Genomic DNA, 27,165 nt, shown 5'->3' on the forward strand with positions numbered 1-27,165 from the left:
CAAAGTTTTATCAGAATCTGTTCTAAACTTTTCGGGCTATCATGTTTTCAGAAAGAATGACACATGAAAACTCTACCAAAAACATATCCTGCTTGGCAGAGGTAACAAAGCCAGTAAAAAGACATAAAAACACCATAAAAGGTTGAAAAAAGCAGAGTGAAGCAGAGAAAAGCAGATGCGTGGTAATCCAAAAAGTACTTGTCGGATAGCAGCACATCTACAAGACAGAGTACTAGCAATAAAAAATATACAGTAACTCAGTTACACTTCTGCTGTTCATGTCCTTAAAAAGTAAGTAAGACTCACACACCATCTTCTCCATAATGCAAACAAACATTGTGAATAAAACAATTAATATCTAGTCAGTTCAGGTTTGACTTTACAGTCATTCAGCATTAACTGTCTTGATGGATAGATGCATGGATTGACCAAGAACATATTGTATATATTACTCTAGTGATTTGGTGGCTAATGCTGATAAATGTAGATGAAGAGCAAGCTGATCAGATGAGGATTTATTAGCATTCAGAGAGCTGAGACAGGGATTATTATAGTCAGTAATGGATGCAATGTAAAATTCAGTAACATGTAGTGTTTAAGAATAAATTAACACTTACAGCTAAGATAAGATTCACACTTACACATCTTAAAGCATTTGAAATCAGGTACAGGGTAATGAATTTCATTCAACTGTTACTTCTGTTATAACTAAAAGCAAGTCAGAGCAGTTACATGTGTCATGTACAGCCTTCAAACATAGAGACAGACAGAAAGATATGATTGTTTCCAACATGCAGGGTTGAATCAGATAGCAAGTATTATCAGTGACTACAGCGTGTATGCGTATTCCCTTTTCCAGGAAGGTTGCTGCTGTCTCCCATGATTGATGAGGACCAATGATACTGCTGAGAACCACAGATTGCTTGTATGCGTTTGTGTTGGTGAGTGTGATACTGAGAGGTTTGCTGACTGCATGCAAAGACAAAAGACTGTGCACAGCCTCCACACTAGGCTCTATTTACACGTGTATGAATATGGATTCAAATAAAATATAACACTAAAAACTTTGTACTTCATGTTGGCTGAAATCAAGTTAGTTGTTTTTGATACAGTAACGGCGACTACTCATGAATAATTAAAAAAAAAAAATATAGCTGTAGCAACAACTACAACAAACCATTTTCTGACTGTGCACTGACAACATACACTCAACCACAACTTTGTACACTTGTTCCCCAAGCTTGTTAACACACGAGCAATCAGCCAATCACAGGGCAGCAACTCATTTGAGAACGTAGACATGGTCAAACTGAGCATGAGAACGGGGAAGAAGGGTGATTTAAGTGACTTGTCGCATGGTTGTTGGTGCCAGATGGGCTGGTCTAAGTATTTACAAAACTGCTGATCTAACTGGGAGTTTCTCACACAACCATTTCTAGGGGTTACAGAGAATCGTCTGAAAAAGAGAAAATACCCAGTGAGCAACAGTTCTCCGGGAGAAAATCACTCGTTGATGGCAAAAGTCAGAGGACAACAGCTAGACTCAGGTGGCAGCTGAACGGTCACCGAAGAGGCCCGCGTTCAATTCTCGGGGTCATTTCCTGTTTGTTGTTCCCTCTGCTCTTTCTCTTTCCTGTGTGCTCCGCTGTCTAGGCTACAATACTCAAAAATAAACTTCAAGAAAAAGACAGGGAGAATGGCTTGACTTTTTAAAGTTCAAAAAAGGCAACAGTAACTCAAATAAACACTCGTTATGAAGAAGAGCATCTCTGAAAGCACAACATGTGCTGCAGAAGACCACACAGCCAAGAATGGGAAACTGAGGCTACAATTAAAACACAGGCTCACCAAAATTGGACATCAGAAGACTGTAAAAACATTGTCTGGTCTGATGAGTCTTGATATTTGCTGTGACATTTGAATGGAAGGCTCAGAACTTGACATAAACAACATGAAAGCATGGCGCCATCCTGCCTTGTATCAACAGTTCACCATTTTATCATACCTTGGGCTCCTTACTACCCACTGAGCATGGTTTAACCATCACAATATACTCAAGTATTACTGTTGACCATGTCCTTTCCTTTATAATCATAGTGTACCCATCTCCTATGTTGGAACAGAATGTGCAGAAACTGTGTGATGCCGTCATGTCAACAGGGACCAAAATCTGTGAGGAACGTTTCCATCAACTTGTTGAATCTGTGCCATGAAAAATTTTGGAGATTATGTATCAGAATGTAAGGAGCGGGACCACGCCTCCAAACACGCTCCTTCTGGTTCTCATCTATATAGGTTCACTCTCGTTTATATGCCCCACCTTCCCTCCCCTTTTCAATTCGTCAACTTCTTCACTTCTATTTAGTACATGGGGATCTGCCAGGACCGGGAGGCACCGCCAGTCCCCTTCGAGGCCTTCCCCAAACCGCAGCTCAATTCATGTCCAAGCCATTCACCTTTACCACTAAAACGCTGTCAAACCTAAAATGAGGACGTGGGCCCAGCTAATGAAAAAGCAGTTATGGAGACAATCGGGGGTCCAAGCAGCTATGAGCAACCTGTATCTAATGAAGTGTATCGTGAGCGCAGTTGCTTCTGTAACTGTTAAATAAAGTTGTTCAGGCTAATTTCAACCTGAGAATTTCCCCCTTTACTGATTTCGTGGATTTAAAAGAAGTAAACAAAAACTGTGTATTTTGCATTTTGATGGAGGCAAGTATCATGGTGTAAAGTTATGAGCTAAAATCCAAGTTTTACTGTTGATTTGTGTAATAATACTCTTCAAATACAGGAACTGTGAACACAATGTCATACTTTGTGAATAATCTGATCTAAATTAACTAAAGACTGATTCTGGACACAAGAATGAAATCTTAATTGTGTTTACATTTGGGAACTGCTATGGCCTCATGTTGTCAAGTAAGCAGGAAAAAACCTCCCCGTGCAGTCATAATGCCACATGCCACCCATTATCTCAGAGTTATCAACAACACAGCACATTTATTTATTTATTTTTTAAAGGGAGTCAAGAAGAATCTTACCTCTTATTTCCCATTTGACTGTGGGGCTAATTACACTGTGTGTTTATCAGTGCTGCAACACGCGTATGTGATCTGTATTAAAATGCTGCAGTTGTCTGAATATAGCACATGCAGCAAAAAGAAACACCTGCCTTTTAAATCCACTACCCTCTAAAGCTCTGTTACGTGTCAATATACTGCAATCATTCTTGTGTTTCAGTGGTATGACCTTGTTTGCCTTATACGACCTCTTAAAGAAAACAGTGCCCATATTTCAACTCGAGCTGTCCTCGCTCATTCTTATGTAACATGTTTCTAGCTGTATTTCAGCTCAACCCTAAACCTAATTTTACAGTTATGAAATACTGCAAGCAATAAAATGTGACTTGTGAAGCATTTTCATGAGTGAGTAGCACACGTGTCATTGCTCTAAAACCAAGACCAAATTCCCAACGCAAATAACGTTCTGGTGTGCCTTTGCCCTCTTCTGCACCTGCACCGCTGACCCCCTCATTGCATTACTGAGAGAAGTGATACAAAAACAAAGGGCAGCAACTCAGTTCCTGAATGTAAACACAGACAAGCATGGATTATTAAATCAAGAGGATAACCATTCATCTTCTTCCGCTTTCTATCCAATTCAGGGCTGCCGAGGGACTAAAGCTTATCCCAGCTGGCTGCCATAAAGCGAAAGGCAGGGTACACCCTGGACAGGTCGCCAATCTATTGCAGAGCTAATACGAAGAGACAGACAACCATTCATGCTCACATTCGCCCGCAAGAACAATTTAGAATTACAGGGTAATCTAACTTCATGCACGTGTTTGGACTACGAGAAGAAGCCAGAGTACCCAGAGAGAACCCACATAAACATGGGGAGAACTTCTTATTCATTCAGAGTGTGACCGCAGTAAATAATAACACTGAGAAACAGCTTCAGTAAGATGCATGCATAGTGAAGTGCTCAGCCACGATCTTGTGCCAAAGTCAGCATTAAGAGTTTAAAGCACCTGAATACTATAGTGCGGTACATAATTATGTATTATGTGTAAATCCATTGCATGACTCGAATGACAAGTGTTCATGAAAAATGTGTAAATTAACCTCTGGTGTGACGTCTCTGGGGGCAAAGCCGGTGCCTCCGGTGGTGAGAATGAGGTTGAGTTCCTTTTCGTCGCACCAGTCCACCAGTGTCTCCTGATAGAAAGCACACACATGCGAGTACAAATTACTGCTCACCGTGGGATCGACCTATCCAGATAAACAGCAAAGCTAAACAAACAAACAAAAAACACATATCCTGTAATAAAGGAATACATTAAATAGATGGCAGTTACCTTAATTTCATCAATTTCATCAGGTACTATCTTGTAGGCCGCGATCATACCACCCAACCTGTAAAAGGTAGAAATAATGATTTGATCACAAAGCAGTCATCCATGTTCACCTCTCACCAGAATGAGGTAAAATAAATCTATGCACTCAGTATATACCATAAGTCTGCATTACAATATTCTTGGCTTCGAGGTCCAAAAAAGGAAGCCATTGAGAAACTGCCTGGCCAGCAGGGGGCGAATTCTCTTTTCACTGAAAAAAGTCCAGTGGTATAGGAGTCCATGTGGAAATCACCCTACTTCTCATTTGATTAATTAACACAGAAAAACATTTTCCTAATGAGTTTATGGTCTAAATCACTAATTCAGAGCTTTATTTAATACTTCCTGATGTTCACTTTGTAAATTTCAGTCCCATTTAGATTAAAATACCGAAGAAAGTTTGGCTACCTTGCGATCGAAGAAAGTGAAGAAAGTAAGTGTGCAGCATATCCACTGCATGCTTTGTGACGCCTGGTTTATAATCAACAAGAAACTTCACAATGGAAATCTGCAAACTCAAGCGGATGTTGTCCATCATTTACATACACAAGTGAAAAGCCATTGCAAAACAGCAGGCTAAGACTATTATACAATATTACACGAGTATTATACAATCTCCTATATATTTCCCAAAGCAGTAAAGCACAAAGTATTGCTTGAAAAAAGCAGAAATGAAAATGTGGCATATTTTTAGACAGGTGCATCCTCTGTCCTTCAGCTACCACTGGCCTTTAGAATAAGGCCTACACCTTTATTACACATTCAAGAAAACACACAGCTGTGGACACACCGATGGAGAAAATGCAGAAGAGAAGACAGAGACTCTCAGGATGTATTTTAAATGTGGGCGAAATGAAGGAGATGAAAACAGTCGACGAGACTGAAAATAGAGGCAGGAAGGAGCGAGAGACACAGCTTTACAGCAGCAAAAATGTCGAGAGAGAGAATGCCCTTGAACATCCCTTCCTGAAAGGATTTTCCACAGGATGGCCCAGTGAGGAAGGAGCTCTGTCAAGGACAGGGCTGTGCTTCAGTTTAAGAGCGAGCCATAGTGACCTCCTGTGGTTAGTTTCAGTACCGCACTAAGAAAAAAACCCAAAACAAGGCAAAAAACCCCCCCAACAACCCCAGGCTCAAGGTGAAGGCTCTACACAGACACCCCCTTATGTAATACTTTTTCTTTTTTTCTCTAACCAGCACTATTTTGGGAGACTTCTGCATGATGTCTCCCCTCCGCATCAGACACTTAAACGCTATGATACCCTCCCTTAGACAAACACCCATTAACTCTGAACATTAAAAGTCTTTTTCTGCCTTTCAGATACTTTTATCCACATGGGAACCCTAACTCTTCACACACCGAGTTACAAATTGTGCGCCCTGGAAATATAACTCGCTGAATCCATTGGCTCTGCTTCGTTTTCAAGCTGTGCGATGGAGCAGCAGTGAGACGAGCCACCGCTAGACAACACCAAAATACTGCAGCAAGCATGCATGAAGATGAAGCACGAGGTTCAGAGGGAAGCTGCTTCCGACAAAAGATGCAGAGAAGTCGGGAAGAATCATTTAAGAATGACTTTTGCATGTAACGCTGCACATGTAGGGCTACTTAGCATCCACTAACTTGTGCATCCATGCACAGACACACAACCGCACAACTTCCCTGCTGACATTCCTGTGATGGCACGACTGATTTACTTCTCTTGATGTGTTCGGAAGGGGTGGGGGTTTTGGCATCTCTGTATGTATCTGCGCGTGCATGTGAGCGCGTGTGTGTATATGTGTTCATGCGCGCGCACTTGCCTGTTGATGTGTTTGTGCGTGCGTGCGCGCGCGTCTGTGTTACACCTCGGGAGAGTAAAGGAGCTGTCAGGACAAATCACCTCTCTCGCTCTCCTGGGGTTTTTATGCCTCTCTGTTTCAGCCCAAATGAAAATATGCTCAACACAAATAGCTAGGGTTCCTTCCCACCGTTTCCTAGGCAACCCCTCCTGTCTGAAGCCTCCAGTTGCTGTGTTGTTCATTGTGAGAGAGTGCGTGAGAGTGAGAGTTTGTGTGTGCCGGTGCATGTATGCCTGTGTGTGTGTTTTGTTTTTTGTAACTATCGGGGACACCAGTTCTCTGCAAAAGCAACAATATGTTGTGTTGACTAGATGTTTTTTTTCATGTTCATGTTCATGAAAAACAGACAAATAGCTGAACTTTATCAATTCCGTGCTTCTGTTATGCTGTGAGGGGGATTTTTGTGACGACTTACCCCCTTTAAAGGAAAGGCCACTGCAAATCTGTTCTTCCGAGTAAAAACTTTTATCTTATTTTATTATCAGAGCTTTTATTTATTCAGGTAAAAGTCTAACTGAGGTTAAATGTTTCTTTTTGAAGAATGACCCGGCCAAGGGGGCAGCAGGCAGTCATATAACGGGTGAGGTCTCTTTAATGCCCCGGATTAATAGAACAAGAGGTGTCACTGAATGGTTTAATGAGGGGGACAGTAATGTGACTCACATGCTATAAGGCCAGATCTCAACCCCACTGAAAACACCAAATGAGGGACAAATGGTGTTCACGCCTCCACTAGAGTTTCAGAGATGCACTCCATTGTGTGCGCTGAAACTGTTCATCAACATGGATGTGTGTAGATGCCTTTTATTTATAATAAGAAGAATGGATAGCTGGATATTGTTTACATTATAATAATATGTACTAACAGTATGCTATCAGTATACAGTATACTTATCAGAGAGAAAGCAAAAACTTTAAGAGAGACCAAATCAACAACAATCTGGTTCTTTAAAAATACTGCAGCGGCCTCCTATTAGATACACTCACGAGTATCAATTTCAGAATCCTATGTCGCCTTGTTCTCAAGTTATTGCATTCATAAGATTATCCAAAAAACTTGACATCTGACTTTGACCTTGAGGTCGACATCACTGAGATTCCAACTCGTCCGAAACCTTTTGCAGATGCACCTGTGGTATCAATTTCATAATCCCAGGCGACTTCCTCCTCGAGTTATCGTATTCACAAGATTTTCAGAAAAACTTGAACTCTAACTTTGACCTTGAGGTCAAGGTGACTGAGATTTCAACTTGTCTGAGATTTTTTAGCAGATGCACCTGTGGTATCAATTTGAAATTCCTATGTTCTCCAGTTTTTGCATTCAGAAGCTTGGATGTCCACACAGAGTGCATGACCACCCTGGTGGGGTGATGACAATACTTCATTGGCCTTTTATGGCTAAGGGATACAGAAAGAACACACTGGCCAGCCTAACAATACCAAAAGATCTGAAAGAACATGGATGAGTAAAGTGGATGATTGACATTTCTTTCCTGACTTTATAAAACACCCATCACAACATCCGACCAAGTTAATAACTGTCTCGAGGAGGAATGTAATAAGTAAAAGCAAAACGTTCACAAAAATCTTTGCTAATGGAAATACAGCATTTACAACAATGTGCAAACTACTGATTGCACTTAACAGAACGAGATTAGACTTTGCAGGAAAACATCTAAAAGAGCTCGCACTGTTCTGGAAAACTTTCTTTCGCCAGATGAAACCAAGATGAACTTATAACTTTAGGATTACAGAGAAGAAGAAAAACTGCTCATGAGCTGAAGCATACCACATTATCTGTCATACAAGGTGGAAGCAATGTTATAGAATGGGTATGTGTAGCTGCCAGTGGAACCGGCCCACTAGTCTTTATTGATGATGTGACTGCTGATAAGAACAGCAGGACAAATTCTTGCACAGGGCTTTACCTTCTGCTCAGATTCAGCCTAATGCCGCAACACTTATCAGAAAGCGCTTTACGCTGCAAATGGATAATGACCCAAAACTAACTGCAACCCAAGGGTTTTTAAGTGGGGATATTCTTCAGTGTCCAAGTCAGTCATCTGATGTCAACCCAATAATAGCTTTTCGGTTATTAAATACAAAACTGAACGCAGAAGGGCCCACAAATAAGTAACAACGGAAGGCGTCTGCAGAGGCCGGGCAGAGCATCTAATAGGAGGAACCTCAGCATTTGGCGATGTTTGTGGGGTCTATAATTCATCCAGTTAAAAACTGGAAAGGATTTTCATCCAAGTACTAAAAAATAATTTTATATTTAAAATTATGTTAGTTTTTCCGATGCAATTTGAGCCACAGAAAATGTGGTTCTAGGTATAAAAATGTCTGTAACTATACAACAGTTAATGCAAGACTTCAGTTAAATGCCTTGAATTAAAGTCTGCACTTCAATCACATCTTGACTGTTTGATTTAAAATCTCCTGCGGTGGTGCGCAGAAGCAAAATCACAAAAAACTGCAATTGTCTAAATATTTATGGATCCAACTAAATGTTTAAATGAAAAAGACATCTGCAGTAAAGGCCTGGCAAAGCATTACGTGATGCCCGAGTTGAAGCTGCAAGTGCATGTTTTCAAAATTATGAAATTTGATGCTCGATCCCCAAAATTTCCAGACCTACCTGTGTATATTTCTGTGCATGTTTGCACACAAACATGCGCATACTATTTGAACATAGACATAGAACACAGATGTGCACCACTAGCTTGAATGATACTTTGTAGGTGGGATTAAGAAAATAGGGCATCATCTTCTTAGTTAGCCACCTACCACCTACCTGTGAGAAAAAAAAAAAGTAAGAAATATGGCCGCACACATGCGTAGGGGCAACCAAAGTTTAAATTACCAAAAATAATTCAAAGGGAGGAAATTGAGGAGGTGCTCCTTATCTCTGATGACTACTGCTGTTTTTCTTTTTTTACTTGTTAAATGAAAATGGAAACACCAGGAGTGTACACAAGTTTTTACTGATGGCTGGTACAAAACAAAACAAAGAAACCCTGCAACTCAGCAAGATCCGATGACATGAGCACTGTGTGGATCTAGGTAGTTGAATTTACTTTGATTGCTATCATCACCCTACCACTGCCCACCTATTTCCACAACTTCAAAACAGTTTATGCACATAACGCTGCTTACAGTATGTGAACATGCAAAATGCACATATATATTTGTACACATGGAAGTATCATGCATCTAGGATGTAAAATGGTTATTTATACATATGAGAGTATATGAATAAATTGTTCGTTTCAGCATGACTGGCTTCTTCTTTGCAGATAGAGTGCTTGGCTGTATTTTAGGTGGGTGTGCTCTGAATTGAGAGAAGCCTATTAGAGGGGAAAGGGCTTGCAAGATTTTAATCTCCAAAACCCATCTATGTCTCTTTCTACTGCAGGGGGTTATGGCATATAAAGCTCTTCTTCAAACTGCAGGATGGAGGTAGTCAGCCTGGTTAAAAAAAAAAAAAAAAAAGCTTTTTGTTTGAGGTGTGGACAAATCCTGATGCGGGTGGAGGAAGGAGCAGGAGGAAGAGTGGGGTAAGCAGAGAGAGACCGTGGGGTGTGGGGGGAGAGCATGGCGGCAGTTTTGGCCTGAAAGCCTGGACGCATCGGCCAAATCTGTCTATGAATAAAAGACGAGCACAGAGAAGAGGATAAAGAGAGGAAGACAGAATAAGCAAGAGAGGCACAGAGTGAAAAGAGCAAGAAAAAAAAGAAGAGGAAAGAAGAGGGACAGACCGTCAGGGGCACACTTAACAAGAGAGAGGAAAAGCAAATGTGTGTGTATGCATGTGAGCCAGCTGCAAATCTCAGTGGTTGTGGGACACTTCCAAGATGAGACCCATCTGCCAGGGTGATTTCATTAATAATACAAGCTCTTTGTACAGGGCACTCAATCTCACTCACTCCTTTCTTGCTCTCTTACACACTCACACTCCACCCAGGCAGGAGACGAGAGACTTGGCCATCTCCACAATCCTGGTAGTAGCATGGAGCCGAGCCCATTAGAGCTAAGTTGTTGGTTCATCCATATGTAGGAAAGCTCTCAAGAGGTCACCTCTCAACATGTTCGCTGATAGAGGGAAAGATGAAGGGATGGAGGGGGAGGAGTGGACTAACCCACCTCTTCAAGGTCCTACTGTGATGAGAGCTCTGAGTGCCCAGTGTGGCGTTCCACACCCATGACTACACTCATGGCCAATAAACAACATGCAAAGAGCCACAGAAACAGCACACCAAGTCAGGTTTCAATAACATTAGAGGACAGTTCACTGACTTTGTAACCTTGAGTGTAACCTAAACCGTAGCTACTACATGAGCCTTAACTGAACCTTACCCTAACCTTAAAACATGTCTTTTCCTTAAAATGTAACTATTTAAACAAGGATCTTGCTTTTTGCCCCCATCAGGCAGACAAGCCCCTACAATGAGACTGTATATAACGATTTAGATCATTAAAACAATGCAGCCTTATTGACACACAGCTGAGGGCACTGTGGTGATAAGGTTGTCTGTTTTGACCTGCCCAGACCTTCAGAAAGGTGCAGCTTCTTCTTTTTTTTTACATTTCAACTCTTCAAGTTGGTCTTCAATGTCTGACTTCAACAACAAACGTGGTTGAAATACTGATGTTATTTCCTCCAGTCAAAACTGGTTACGATATGATGGCAAAATATGCAAATTAGACCGTCAAAATGTATGCAAAGCAATAAAGAAAGTAAATGCGTTTTTTTTGCACTTGTTTTTTTTTTTAAGTACAACAGTATTTTATTGTCAGCTAATTTGATAATGGTTATGAACAGACAGCCAGACATTATTCACTCCACATGCATTTACTTCTGTATCAGATTTATGATTTTATAGAACTTAATGCAATCCTGTGGAAAACTAAGCTTGGAATTTAGAGGGTGAGAAACAGCCAGGTGACGATAATTAAATTAACTGATGATCAGCAAGCATGAACATCTTTATAAAGCAGAAGTTTTGGCAGTTTGCTGGTGTGGAGCATTTAGATGTGTTTACACAATGCCACAACAGCCCAGGACTGGATATCCCCTACATCTCAGACCCTATAAGCCTCATTTAAATAAGAAAGTTATTGACAGCACAATTAGAAAAAGACTGAAGAAGTATGGCTTGTTCGAAGGGTTGCCAGGAAGAAAGCCACTACTCTCTAGGGCTGGACCATATCATACCGTTCACGGTAATACCGGTATAATGTCGGGCAAAGATAAGAAAATGAAATATCGCAATAGAATATGGGTAAAACGCGCATGCGCAGTGCCTTTGTTTTCATAAGCACATGGCAGAAAAAGCATGATGGCGACGGCGAATGAGAGCGGATCGTTGAATGAAACGGATGAACCAGAATTGGTTTGTAAAAATGCTGCAACTTCAGTGGTTCACTGGTTTAGCTTTCGTCCGTCAGATACACAACAAAGCACTATTTTTGGTAGAGCATGCTAGCGGGCCGTCGTTATTACCGTGTTTTTTGGAAAATAGGACTTAAAATCAATCCTTTGATTTTTCTGAAAATCGTCAGTGCCCCTTATAATCCCGTGTGCCTTATGTATGAATTCTGGTTGTGTTTACTGACCTCGAAACGATTTTATGTGGTACACGGCGCTCGAAAATCTGTCAAATGTTTTAGTACCACTTTGCTAAGCTACGAACCCGCACCGCCTGATGGATTGTCGGAGCATTACGGCTATCGTAGGCAGGAGCCTCGCGGAGTGATACGTACTGTGCTTCAACATAATATTACTGTATTGTGTGTGTATAATCTCTTTTTAAGTTTTGTGGATATTCTACATGGTTATGCTGAGGATATGTCGGCCAATTTCCACTGGAAATGCCTTTTGGTTAAACTGTCAGGAATTTGCATTTGCACTGTTAAATTTTTATATAACTTTAATCCACATAAAAACAGCTGCTTGTTTAAGTGAAAATACATTGATGTTTGGGGTTTTTTTGCACCAATAAAGTTGTGGAGTTGTAAAGTATTTTGTCTAGTGTCAATTATATTGTCAGTTATATTGTTATCGCAAATTTTCAAATGTATATCGTAATAAATATTTTTGGTCATATTGCCCTGCTCTACTACTCTCTTGAAAAAAAAACATGCCAGCACTGGTTAGGGGTGCACAACTGCATCTGACCAAATGATAAGACTTCTAGAACAAATCAATTTTATTAAATTAAGTATAACAAAATACTGCTGCAAGTACATGTCATACAACAGCAGGCAGTGTTGTCCTGCAGAGATTCACTCATTTACGCCGGAGGCACAGCAGTAATTCAATTGAAATGTAAGCACAAATACAACAAAATGTGCATTAATTTAAAAAAATAATAAAAAAAAACATTAAAAAGGAAGAAGATCTATGTTGTGATTGTGTAATAGCATTTAACTTTCCGTTGACCACTGATGAGCTCTATAGATGAAGCAACCAAAACACTTCTGTGGTAACCTCTGGTTCCTTTCCTGAAAAGTCACACATGCCAACCCACGGGTTCAAATTTAAGAGTTACACAGAGAACTACATACTGCAGGTAGTATGTATGGATAAATATAAATTCACTTCTTGCTTATATTGTGATACAACAGAAGTAGCAGCGTTCATGGTTGTAGGAGTAGTGTTAACAACAGTACTGACAATATTAACTGTAGTAGTAGCAAGGAGAGGTTTACACTATTATGTGACTGCTGTATAAATATATATTAATAAAATATATATTAAAATGTAGAAAGAGTAAAAAAAAACAGGTAAAAGTAAAGTAAACATGTTGATATTTAACAATGGTGCCAAGTCAGATAAAAACCAGGAATCTTCCATTTTTTTTAAAAACTCACTGAAAAGCCTTCAGCTGATCCAAAATGCTGCAGCAAGGGTACTGACAGGGACTAGAAAGAGAGAGCAGATTTCTCCTGTTTTGGCTTCCCTTCATTGGCTTCCTGTTAAATCCAGAATTGAATTCAAAATCCTGCTCCTCACATACAAGGTCTTAAATAATCAGGCCCCATCTTATCTTAATGACCTTGTAGTACCATATCACCCCATTAGAGCACTTCGCTCTCGCTCTGCAGGCTTACTTGTTGTTCCTAGAGTATTTAAAAGTAGAATGGGAGGCAGAGCCTTCAGTTTTCAGGCCCCTCTTCTGTGGAACCAGCTTCCAGTTTGGATTCGGGAGACAGACACTATCTCTACTTTTAAGATTAGGCTTAAAACTTTCCTTTTTGCTAAAGCATATAGTTAGGGCTGGACCAGGTGACCCTGAATCCTCCCTTAGTTATGCTGCAATAGACATAGGCTGCCGGGGATTCCCATGATGCATTGAGTTTTTCCCTTCCAGTCACCTTTCTCACTCACTATGTGTTAATAGACCTCTCTGCATCGAATCATATCTGTTATTAATCTCTGTCTCTCTTCCACAGCATGTCTTTATCCTGTTTTTCTTCTTTCACCCCAACCGGTCGCAGCAGATGGCCGCCCCTCCCTGAGCCTGGTTCTGCCGGAGGTTTCTTCCTGTTAAAAGGGAGTTTTTCCTTCCCACTGTCGCCAAAGTGCTTGCTCATAGGGGGTCATATGATTGTTGGGTTTTTCTCTGTATTTATTATTGTGCTATCTACTGAACAATATAAAGCGCCTTGAGGCGACTTTTGTTGTGATTTGGCGCTATATAAATAAAATTGAATTGAATTGAATTGAATTGAATAGATGGTCAGCATTTTAATCCGAAATAACAACAAGTCTGGCCCTGGAGTGTTTATTGGTGCTGGATCTCTAGCAGCACAGATTTTTACGATTGCGTCTTTGTCCCATGACCGTCTCCTGACTATAAAATTAGGCCTACTATCATCCATCTGATTGGCTTCTAGCTATTCTTAGCCATAATCATTTATAAAATTGACAAGGGTCGTTACAGCACGAGTCACTGGAAGGCAGAGACACAGAAAGACGCAAGATCAACTGTTATGAAAGGAGGCACACACACACACATACCGACATACCTTTAACATAATTGCTAATAGCTACAATGACCCCTGAAGCAAATGTCATAGATGTACCCATTTCTTGGCAACAGATGATATACGCAATGTTAACTGCAGCAACCAATTAACATAAGCCAGAAGGAGCCTAAGTTTCCATGTATCTATTAGGTTATATAGCTTTGCAATCATTATATCTGGGATTCATGTTCATAAATTGGCATGCTGCAGCTTTATTAAAGGTAGAGCGATGAAGGGCTAAAGAGCATTAACACTTGTAAGTTCCAAAAAAGGAAGTTCCAAAAAAGGATTTGTCCACACCTCAAACAAAAAGCAAAAAAAGGGAAAATGCATGACAAAAAATAAAAATAAACAAAACAACAACAAACAAAAAATACCCATCAGCATGGGCTTTCAATCAAAGTGTTATTTTGAATTAAAGTATCATCAGAGATTTTCACAAAAAGTGGATCAATAAAAAATATTTCAGTCAGGACCATTATAGTCTCCTGACCACATCTGTCCTCAGTAAATTACAAACCAATATAGATCGACAGATAGATAGAGGGATCTCAGTGTCCTTACAGAAAGCATATATACAGAAAGCAGCAACACCACCCCATAAACCTTAAGTCAGACAAAGCATGATAGGTTGAAGTGCAGTCTGCAGATTCACAGCAGCTGTGCTCAGGCAAAAAACGTGCCAGTAAAATACATAGAAAGCTATCACCTGAACCTTAAGCTGATATTAGACTGCACCGAGATCAGCTGATTGCCTGGGATTGCAGCTGGGCTCGACTAACGCTATGCTAAATTACTCAAATAAAAACTTGCTGACACTTTGGTATGGACGCGCACAAAAAGACACATACAAAGAGCCGCTTGTTCGCACATCCACCTCATCCTCATCTGTGTGTCCCTGACTCGAGGTATCGTTTATTTGTCCCCCTCTGTTAGTTGCTCTCTTTTTTGCCACACATCATTTTTCTCTCGCCCTGACACACACCTCTGGATACCCCTGAATGCCAAACTGGGCAGACTGATTGATTGCATGTGCCAATGTGTATTTGCCTGCCTGAAAGACACTGTGATTACAGTTTATGTTATGTGTCCTGCTGTGCTGCAATACTCTCTCCCTCGCTGGCTCCCCTCCACTCTTTCGTTTTTCATCTCTGTCTATGTGCCTTTGTCGTGGCAGCAGTGGCACATTGAGGGCACGGCGTTCTGGGTGGTCAACCTGATGGAGCTGCTGACTTGTGGTGCGGTGTGGATTAACATGGCATGGAGACTCTTAAGCCAGGGGAGGTCAATCATCACCACAACCCAACAGACCAGAGAGAACAGATGCCAATGCTGATATTGTGTTCCAATTTCCAGCTTTATGCTTAACAGCAGCTGGTTTACCACTAGTCATCTATGTCAGTTAACTGGTATAAAACACACTAGTCTCAAGTGCTCTTTAGTAGCATGAGAGTCCCTCAAGTCAGTGGGAGCCCAACATGGAGACAAACATCAAACACGTGTAGCCAACAGTCTTACAATGAACTGGCTATAACAAAATTATTGGCCACAACAGAACCTTTTATCAGCTGTCAACAGCCAATTGCATTTTCTCATTTCCCAGTTCACAACGAGCGAGCCGAGAGTTCTCTGTAAGTCTTTTACATCCCTCATATTAAAATAGATCCACCTATTATATTCAAATATCAACAGGGTTGCCCATCTTTAACTCTTACCCTCATGAAGATGACATCTGACAACCTGCAGAGTACCCTTAACGACAAGTCTTGACTCTTAATACATCAATAAATATGTGGTTTGATGACCATTAAAACAGATTGTTTTGTTTTTTTCAGTAAGCTGTATAGGCAGAGATCGCCTTCATTAACTTCTGATGTACATCGAGTGATTTTGTTCTGGAAGCAGGGCTGGAGTATGATAAAAACAGCTCAGGTCAGAAAAGAGATACAGGGTTATTCCCTAGTAGGCGTCCAAGGGCTAAAGAGTTAATGTAAATAAATGCAATTCCATCAATACCAGAAGGAAACTGGAGGATCTTTTAACACTGTTGTTGCTTTGCTTGACCCGTCAATTCTAAAATATCTTTTGAAAATATGTATATTGTAAGGCACGCAGCCACGCACACGCACATGCACGCACACATGGTTTAAAGCATGCATGCACTGATAGATACACAAACAAAACGAAACAAGCAACTTAAAATTTCTACTCCCGCTGCACAACACTGTACAAACAAGCATGTCATGAATCCCTAATCACTTTCTGGCACCCTGTCGAGCGTGACGCACATGACATGGCACAGGGCTGCTCACACTCCCTCTTTGTGTCACACAGAGTTGACACATGAATTACACATCAGGCTCAAAATAAACATACCGTAAAGGACATGACAAGCATGGATGAGTCCAGGGTCCCACAACAGGGGGGTGGTGGGGCCTGGTGACACTCCAGTGATATTGAATAGTGTGAGACAGTGACAAGGGAGCAGGGTAGCTACAGCAGGTCTACGGTTGTATGAGAAATTGCTCGGATGTCTAAAGAAGCGTGTCTGAGGCTGGTGTTGGGGGTCACACTTTGTAGTGTTGTATTCACAGGATGAGATGGCACTTCTATGTGTGATATTTGCAGTGGTATAAAAAGACTCTCAAATCACTAAATGGAAGAAATATAAGACAATAGTGTGCCTGAAACTTTACGGCTTTCCCTGACTGGCTCGCACAGAATTCTGAGCTCAACCATTTTGAATCCCACCTTTAGGATGAACTTAAACTGTGAGCCCGGCCTGACCTCACTAATCTTCTTGTGACTGAATGGACAAAAATGCCCACAGCCAAGATCCAAAATCTTGTGGAAAGACTTAGTGTGGTGTAGTGTGAAATAAGAGCACATTAGCGGTCATATCAAGGCGTACCACATAAACGACATGACCCTCACTTTAGTTAAGAAAGAAATGATCCAAATGAGCACGGTGGAACTGGGACACATTCACGTCCCTGTTAACAACTGTTGATTTCCCCTCCTTCAACTTCTTTTGAGTAAATAATGACTTCTTGCGGCTACCAGGATTCATCCTTAAAGATAAGAGAACTGCAAGCGCTTTTGTTGTTGCCATGCATGCTGGGAAATTCTCTTCATGAGGGGCAACACTGAGCCCCGACATGTTGAGCTGAAGAGATATTTTTAGCTTCTTAGTTACACTCCTGCACTAAAAGAAGAAGGCTTACACTCAAAGACGCACACATGCAGGAGACTGTGCATCTCATTTGTGTGTGGCAGATTTAAAACAACTTTGATCTGTGTGTGTGTGTGTGTGTGTGTGTGTGTTCATTTGTCTAGAAAAGGGCAGTACTCACAGAGAGGGATCGTGGACGAGATCTTTGAGGTTGACCCCACTGCGGTCCTCTGCTAGGTTTCGAAAACAGCTGTCACTCACTGGATAGGCAGCGATAGAAAGAAGAAAAAATGCGGTTAGCTCCAAGTTCTGCTGTTATATTACATGCATAGTCCAGGAAAAAGATTTTTCTTTGCCATAAATGCAAGTAATTACAAGGGAAAAGCAAAAAAAAACTCAAGAATTTACGTTCATAAACCTTTTTATTCTTGTGTCTGCCTCCTAATGCAGTACGCAAGAAAAATTACTATTTTTTACTTCTCTAATTTTCCAAACTGTGCCATGGTTATCCACCTGTGAATCCACAGTGGGAAACTGAACTGATTACCAGATGAAGGAAAATAGTGAAATAAACCAAAACGATTCTCCTTGTGAACAGATGAAAAACACCAGAGGAGGAAAATCCAGGAAACATCCCTCCACAGGCACCTTTAAATGGATCTCTGCTGTTTTTGTTTTCATTCTTACATTTCACACCTATGCCTTGGCAAACAGAGAATCTCCAGCACACAGGTTTCGTCCTGTCAAAAATGGGGACAACAGGATGCTCTTATTTGTTGCAGCCACACTTGTCAGCTGCGACTGTTATAAGGCAGGTGTTTCTGTACATCACAATCATGTCTGGTGTAACTGCTACATCGTCGCCTGAACCCTGTCGTCCAACCCAAGCCATAGTGCAAATTAAAAAAAAGGTCAGGGTGTGAGAAAAACACATAGTGACACCCCTCCAAACCCTTCATCGTGCACGCTTTTTGATATCGGTGAGCCTATGGAAAGCCACACCTTCACGCAAACCCCCCTCGACTGCAGAGCAGGTGTGAGCCACATGAGTCATCGCGGTGATGATAGACAGATAGAGTGATGGATAGAGTAAGACGGGAGGAAGATGAATATGTGGAGAGAGAAAAATGAGTAACAAAGCAAAAGGAGACAGAAAGAGACATTTCAAGATAATGGAGAGAGGGATAAGGTGTTTTGTAATCCGATGGGTCAAACATGAGCAGACACGCACTCGCATCTCAAAATAGATCCAAAACGAGTCAATGGAGGGGGTGATGGCGGTGGATTTAAGCCAAAAAACTTGATGCACTAGTCGTAGCCAAAACTGGAAATGTCATGATGTTACTCCAATGAAAGTGCCATGATCCATGAACAAGAGCGGGTGGGGTGGGGGTGGGGGCGGAGGGATAGGGTAAGGAAATGGGTGAAGCAAGAATGGTGCAAAAAATGGAATTGAGATGGCAAAGGGGAGGAATTCAAATGAAGAGAACGCAACAAAGCTGTATAAAGAAGATGGGAAAGTATGGCGTGATCTGAGTGCGGGCAATAAAAGATTGAGTTGGGGAAGAGAAAATGGGAAGATGTAGAAGATGAAAAAAAAAATTTAAAGAGGGGGAAGGGAAAAGCTGTGCCGATGGGGCAGCGCAGTGGAGGTAAACAGAGGGAGCAGGACGTTGCTCTAGGCTCTGGCAAATAAATAGGAAAGTGCTGACATTTGCACACTGAGCCTACTCAAAAAGAGAGAAAGAAAGGCAGAAGCAAGAGAGACAGAAAGATTGTTGGAGAGGGGTGGTGGCGAAGCAAAAGAAAAAGTCTGAGGGAGGAGAGGAAAGGGGATGATAGCACATGGAATACACACCACCTTGGCTTTACAGGGGGACTGCTGCATAAGTGCAAGGATGTGTATGTGTGTATCAGGTTGAGCGTATGTATGTGTATAAGGACGAAACTTCGTTCAAGACTGCAGTATTCCTTACAAACACACTCTTGCACACGCGCACACACAGAGCCCTCCTCAGTCTTTCTCTCCCAGCTACCCCTTGATCTAAAAATAGCCGTTCCACTCTCCTACAAGAGGCAGCAACCATTCTGAACCAATCAACACGGTCTGTCAAAGGCATCGGCATCCACCACCCCTTAGTGTGTATGTGCGTGCGCCCATGTGCGCGTGTGTGCATGTGTGCAACAAGGGGAACTCCTGACTGAGGGTAATAAAACTGCCCATCCCTTCTGCACCGGTTAGAAATGGTGGGAAAGTGATCCCTCCTAGAAAACAATAGCTCGGAAAACAAAAAGAAAGCAAGAGGGAGAGAAAGGGGAACAAAACGAGGGAGGGAAAGGAGTGCGGGTGAGAGAGGGACAGGGAGATCTGGCTGCAGTTGAAACAGGCTTCAAAGGAATATTAATGTGATCCTGTGCAAGAGCTGAAGACAGGGGGAAGAGAAGGGGGAAGAGGGAGGGTAGATGGGGAAGAGAGAGAGAGAAGGGGAGGGGAAAAAGGTGCGTGAGAATTTATGACATCGATATCTCCCATCCGTGTAGCTCCACCCATGCACCTTTCTCCAGGTGAATCTGCAGCTCGAGCCTTCACTGCCCGCCTGCATTCTACTCACACCTGATGCGGTGTAGTAGCCACCAGGGATTTAATCATCAGAGCAAACACATGCAGAGTTTTACTTCCAACTCTACAAGCACGACGATGATACCTGTTTAGTGAGCAGCTGAGGAAGTGCAACTCTGTTCCCGGTGACAGTAAAGACGCAATGCAGTGACCTCTGTCCCACCCCAGAGGGTGCTATACCCCATGCTGCATACTGTACATACTGCAACCTAAAGGTCAATGCTTCTACATGGCTGGACATCCAGCAGGAGACAGACGGCTAAACCCCAGACAGACTTCTATTTGACTGCTATTTTGTGGTCAGGCTCATATCTTTTGAGAAAAGTTTCAATTCCAAGCAAGCAAGTGCAACCAAATATTCCCCTTGAACTGTCCTCTTCTTTTCAATATTATTTATATTGAGTCTAGTGAAAAATGTTCAGTTTTCTACATTGTTTTTCTACATTTCTGTCACTGTCTATTTGTCTGGGTTATATTATATTAAGAAAGGAGAACCACTAACTATTTACAAAGTCAAAACAATGTTATAGTGCATTGCTACTGAATTGTTTCAATGATTAAAAAATAATTTAAGTAATTTGAGTACTGATTTAACGTCCCTAAAAGTATTGCATTTATCCATACAGCTATCTCCGTTTTCCTGATCAATTTTCTATTTAATCTCTTTTTTTCTGGGGTGTCTGCCGGTATTGACTCTTATCATCTTATATTTGCCTGTGAATGTGTGTGAGTGCACAAGCTCGGATGTCCCCAGGCTAAAGTAGTGGGAGGGGAACAGGAGGCCTGTGCTTCAGAAGTATTACGCAGGGCAGCACCACTCACGCATGAGATCTAGATCACACCCTAACGCAAACACAGGCTCATGCACATTCTTAAAGGGTAAACTGCTAGTGCACGGGAGATAAGGGCACAGGAGAGCACACCAAGAGTACAAAGAAAAGAGAACTGATCAGGAAGTGGAAAAACATGTCATCATAGGACAAAAGTTTGATGCTATGTATCTTTGACCTTGGAATAATGGAGACAATGCCAATAAAACCTGTGTAAGAATGCCCGCTACAGTATAGATATCTTGCCTACACATCAATCTAGAAAACCAGAGGCAATCATTGGCTGACTGACGTGTGTGTGGCCATCGAACATCTGGGCTGAGACTTCCTTTCTGTGAGTCTATTTAAAAAAAGCAAATAAAAAGCTAAATCGTCATTAAAAAATAGCTAGTGGTTTTGAGATTTAATTCATAAGTCTTTTTTCTTCTTTTGCTCTTCCTATTGACTGTTTGCTTTCTTGCAACTAATATCTTTTCCTAACGTGACCAGTCTTTAGCACTAAGACTACAACATGGACTACAAGAGCAAATGGAAACTTTTTAGCTTTTTAGAAAGCATCCTTTCTCGTTTCCAAGAGGCTTCCCTTCCAGAGGGTACATGACAGAGCTGTGTTACCAGGTAGATTAACTCGTTCTGTAATGTTGGTAATTTGTTTGGAAAGGATCCTGCAAGAAACCTTGCTGACTGTTCTTGTTCTTATATTTCAGAGGGTTAGAAACCTTCAGCAGGACTAAGACTTTGGGATCGAAATGTCTACGTATAGTTGGATGGATAGCGTACCACCAGAGGTTTATGATTAACAGTTTTAGTAATTTTGAGTTGTTCACAGAAACATTATCTTCTATGAACAACATAACAAATACCATACATATAATAATATACATTGTTTATTTGTTATGAGCTGGCAAAAACTATTTCATTTACAAAAAAATGCTCATTTTTCTTTATGTTAATAATAAGTTATGCCTCAGTAAAAGGTGTCTTTTCATTGCCATCTGCTGTATTTTGTTACTTTAAAGTTGAGAGTGGTGACGATTATGGTAAACGTCTCTGCGCACAATAATAACTGAAAATAAAATCACATCAAAACTGCAAATACTGATCTTTGATTTGAGCAAGTCCCACACACACACAAAACAAAACATGACAAGATTTGTCACATCAGTGAAGTTATTCCAGTCAATCTAAGTACTGCTGCTGTGTGAAAAGTTATTTAACTGTAAAACTATGACTGTGCGTTACAAATCACCTATCTGAGGTGGAGAAAAGTGCAGATTGTGATGTACCATTAGGCTATGACAGATCCTGTCTCTGTAAAGAACAACTGATAGCTATACACGATTAACAAAGTTCTCTCTGTTGTATGTGCATAAATGTACACAAATTGCTTGCTCTGGGATGCTCGATAGATTTCTGTGTAACTCTATGAAGCAAATGGACCACCGCTGGTGCAAAAAGCATGACGTTCATATTTCATTCCGTACGCAGACAAATTTGAACCCTAAGCTTTTTTAATAAAGGAGTGGCTGTGAGGCTTTGTCTTATCTGGAATTAGAAGTGTGACCAGCACATCACATTTTAATCACATTATGAACAAGACAGGAGCTTGTCTAGTGAACTTGATGTTAAATGTAAGTAAAAGTAGCCTGGAAAAATACTGGAAACTGCCAGTGTTACCCCTCAGCCTGACGGTAGACACACAACAATGGCATCAATTTGAAAATCCTAGGAGACTTTCTTCTCGAGTTATCGCGTTCACAAGATTTTCAGAAAACTTGACCTCTGACCTTGAGGTTGAGGTCACTGAGTTTCGAACTTGTCAAAGATATGGTATCAGTTTGAGCCTCCTACGTTGCCTCCTTCTCGAGTTATCGCATTCATAAAATTAGGTGTCCGCTCCGCCTGCCCGCCATTTGCCATTCTTGATGATGTCAAAAGATGATGCAAAAGACTTATGCATAAGCAAACATGCAAAACAACAGACAAAATGTCTGAATTGTTGTTGTGAGTAGGATCTCCAAATATTGCTGCATTAATTAGTTATAGTCTATACTAAGTGATAAGAGGCTGTAGCTCAGGTGATCGAGTGGATCGTCTACCAATCAGAAGGTCGATGGACTGATCCTTGACTGAGTGTGTGAATGTTACTAAGCACTAACAAAGCATAGATAAAAGTTAAGTGGGTGAATGAGTAGTAAAAAAGTGCTTTATGTGTTAAATAGATCTATATAAGTATCAGTCCATAACCGGCTTAGAATTAGTTAAATGTGGTTTATAACTGGGACTCAGCTGCAGCCTCAAAAATAAAACTATGCTATTAGTGATGGTGAAACAGACAACGAAGTCAGCAAACCAGGTTAGGTGTCTCTGTGATATAGATAACGCTAGCATGCAACTAGGCAGGAAGTTGCTTGACTAGCTAGCTGTCTATGTGCTGTCAGTCTGTTAGCCGCTAGCAGAGACTGCTGCTTCATAAACTGCTAGCCTGTTCCACTTAATCATTTCCAGGACATAAAGCAGTCAGCTCTCATCATCTCCCTGGGATTCCACACTAATGTGGTTTTCTCTTATAGCAGGTCCTTGCACACCCATCACATAGCTTACACACACAATGTGCCGGTGTATGTGTTTAGATGCCTATTAAATGTCGCGCTCTACTTCCAGGTGTAAGAACACACCTATACACTGACACGCACAACCTTGGAGACCCTGATATGGATCAGCAATTGGGCTCAGCTAGACTACAAATCAGTGCAGAGCAGAATGGTTAAAGTTTGCTTCCAGTCCCATTGTGACACTTCTGCCACATATACCCTGCTGCTTTGAAAGAAGGACACAGAAATCCAGCTGGCTATAAGTTGCTCATTACATCTGTACATGTGAAAAAAATCTGCAATTCCACCAGCGCTGGGATAGTAGGGTATCGCCTCATTTTCTCAGCAGCCCACTTGGCACCTCTATTGTTTCTTCTTCTTTATCTGCTAACAGCAGTGCAAGTGGCCCTCCAGCCCCGGAGAAGCTGCTTTGGGGGGTCAAACACTGGATTGGGCTGACATCTACCGGTGGGAGGGACAACACCTCTGCACACCAATAAGCCTCTACCAAAGTGATATCACTACCTCTTGTCATCTATTTTACTGGCTTGTTCTCCATCAAATGGAAACACTGGACCCCAGGCCTTGGATTAAATGGGCTTAATGATGACTAGAGGTTTGGATCCGCCTCCAGATTGTAACGGGGTGGGGTAGACATCTGACTAGGGGGCTTTCAGTACTACAACCCCTTTCTTAGCCAGGAGAGGAGAGGAGTAATGGCATCTACCAGCATCTTCATTCCATGGCAGGGTAAATTTCCAAATTAATAAAAGCTTCACGGTGCTGGGTAAAATATAGTAACAGCAATAACGGCAGATAACCTAATCTAATATAAGCCCACTGTATCTTAGCAACCTTGTTAATTCTGTGAGGAGCAGTGGGGTAAGCAGCAGAAGCACAGCATCCATCATCAAAGACACACCCAGCAGCAACACACACACGCACACACACCAATTACTCAAACTCCCAAATCCACGCCGTCATGCAGATGCACATGCTATCTTGCCATTACCTGCTATCTCAATCACACGTGCAAAAGATGAAGGCATACACATGTGCAAGAGTACGCGTTTAGTCACATGCACACAGAACCTCAGGCTTACTGTAAGCAGTCGGGAGAATGGAGGGGGTGTGGAGCGGAACAATGGAATCCTAATCGTCGGGCTTCATTTCAAAGCCTCTCCCCTCTACAACACTGTTTCTAGATAAGATTTGAAAATGCTATTTATATCCGTGGGGAAAGGAGCCAACCAGCAGCTTGATTTTCATTTATTTGAAGTCAGATCTAAATTGGGGTGGAGTTACATAATGCAACTAGTGCGACACTCCACCTGCTACTACTGAGCCAGCCGCTGAAGAAAACTACAGAGGGAAACAACTCAAAAATGCACTGGGCCCACGCTAGTACTGTGGCTAATAATTAATCTATTGGCTTAATAACCACTGCTTACTATAACCAAAGGAGCCTGGCTCATCCGTGTGGGTATAGCAATGGGCCGATTTGCATCTCAAATCCAAACCTACTACAAAGTGGCCCGGCCAAAATCCGGCAGCCGTGCCGCGCCAAGGACAAAACAACACAGCACAGCATGGCCCAGTCCCCCCTACGCACCAGATGTGCAGAGAAAGAAGGACAGAGAGGGGAAGACAGTTCTGTTCTTCACAGCTGTGTCCCAGGCATGCAGGGAGGGACCATTCCCAGCCCGGCTCATGCAACTCTCCCCCTGCCTGCCTCCCTGGAGATGAGGCAGCTCCATCCCAGCCTGAGTAAAAAAAAAAAAAGGAGGAGGAGAAGTGGTAGGATGGACATGTGGAGTTGAGGGAGGGTAAATTGGAGCCCAACCCTGAGAGGATTAACAGAGCAATTCACACTGGATAAAAAGGAAGGTGAACACAGAAAAGAAGACAGATGGGAGCAGCAGTGGGAGTACTCTGAAAGCAAAGAGGGAGGACAGAAAAAGGAAGAAGCAGAGGAAAGGGAGTTGTACGGTAAAATGGGAAGACGGGGAAAAGACTGGTAATGGGAGTGTGTGAGAAGAGAGATGCAGAGGAATAAATAAAACACATGCAGATGAATAGGACATATAAAGATACAAGAAAAGAAGAAGGAAAATGGGGGAAGGGAACCCCGAGTGGTCCCAGATACGTCTGACTATCTATAGTTTCAGTCTCTCTTTAGCCTCACAATTTATTCCGTTCTTCTGCCTAAATAGGCAAAGACTGTGGGGAATATTCGTAACTTGAAAGCCAAGAGTCAGAGTCAGTATATAAGTGTTCTTTGAACATGGCAGAATGACATTTGATCACGAGACTCTACATCAACACTTAAATGGGTTTTTTTCTAATTTTTCCTTATCAAATTGTCAAAAAGGTTTGAGGGAATCCTTAAAAAAACCCTGGCATCTTCCTGATCAAGGAAAAGAAAACTGCTGCATTGGCTCCATTTTTCCTTTGCTCAGGAATTGGTTATTGATAGCTTTTTCATGAACAGCTTAAGCTGGAAGGATGATGTAAGTAACTGTTGGGTGGGTTCTTTGTTTAGTGTTATATATGTGGACAGCATATACAGTGGTGTGAAAAATTGTTTTCCCCCTTCCTGATTTCCAAGTTTTTTGCATATTTGTCACACTTACATGTTTCAGATCATCAAACTAATTTTAATATTAGACAAAGATAACCCGCGTAAATGTAAAATGCAGCTTTTAAATGATGATTTCATTCATCAAGGGAGAAAAGTTATCAAGACCCACCTAAATGGTAATTTAAATGTGATTAACCACTCTTTTTGAAAAGCTGAGTTCAGTTTCACTAAACACACTCTTGACCTGATTACTGGCAGACCTGTTGAATCAAGAAACCACTTATATAGAACCTATCTGACAAAGTGAAGCAGGCTAAAAGATCTCAAAAAGCAACACATCATGCCACGATCTAATGAAACACCTGAGAAACATAGTCCCTGACATCTATTGGTCTGGAAAGGGTTACAAAGACATTTCTAAGGCTTTGGGACTTAAATGAACCAAGGTGAGAGCCATTATACACAAAGTTCATGATTCAACAATAAGAAAACGACTAAATGGCATCCATGTTCGAGTTCAAGGAGAAAATCACTGCTGACCAAAAAGAACACAAAGGTTTGTCTCACATTTGCCAAAAAACATCTTGATGATCCCCAAGACATCTGGGAAAATGATCTGTGGATTGACGAAAGAAAAGCAGAACTTTTTGGAAAGTTTAAGTTCCACTGCATCTGCCGTAAAACTAACACAGCATTTCGGAGAAGGAACATCATACAAACAGTAAAATATGGTGGGGGTAGCGTGATGGTCTGGGATTATTTTTCTACCTCAGGACCTGGAAGATTTGCTGTGGTAAATGGAACCAACCTGCTGTCTACCAAAACGATCCAGAAGGAGGATGTCCGGCCATCTGTTCGTGACTTCAAGCTGAAGCGTACTTGGGTTGTGCAGCAGGACAATGATCCAAAGCATACCAGCAAGTCCACCTCTGAATGGCTTAAGAAAAACAAAATGAAGACTTTGGAGAGACCTAGTCAAAGTCCTGGCCTCTATCCGATTGAGATGCTGGGGCATGACCTTAAAAAAAGGGAGTAGTTATGGTCAAAGTATATGTTCTTCTTTGTAGACAAGTTTTTGGCTCCATGCTTGTGTGAC

General features: G+C 41.5%; 1 protein-coding gene across 8 annotated transcripts in view; it reads right to left on the reverse strand.

Annotated features, from left to right (window-relative positions):
- Positions 1-27,165, reverse strand: part of gphnb (gephyrin b) — a 111,834-nt gene that overhangs the window by 58,951 nt on the left and 25,718 nt on the right. For all 8 annotated transcript variants that reach the window (XM_013272050.3, XM_025899013.1, XM_019346308.2 and 5 more), the window contains exons 2-4: positions 17,626-17,704; positions 4,358-4,415; positions 4,125-4,217 (exon numbers count right to left, since the gene is read on the reverse strand). In XM_013272050.3, the coding sequence (XP_013127504.1) occupies positions 4,125-4,217; positions 4,358-4,415; positions 17,626-17,704 (230 nt within the window). The remainder of the gene's footprint in view (positions 1-4,124; positions 4,218-4,357; positions 4,416-17,625; positions 17,705-27,165) is intronic.

The sequence above is a fragment of the Oreochromis niloticus genome, linkage group LG15 (genome assembly GCF_001858045.2).
Source record: "Oreochromis niloticus isolate F11D_XX linkage group LG15, O_niloticus_UMD_NMBU, whole genome shotgun sequence".
In the NCBI taxonomy this organism is placed as follows: domain Eukaryota; kingdom Metazoa; phylum Chordata; class Actinopteri; order Cichliformes; family Cichlidae; genus Oreochromis; species Oreochromis niloticus.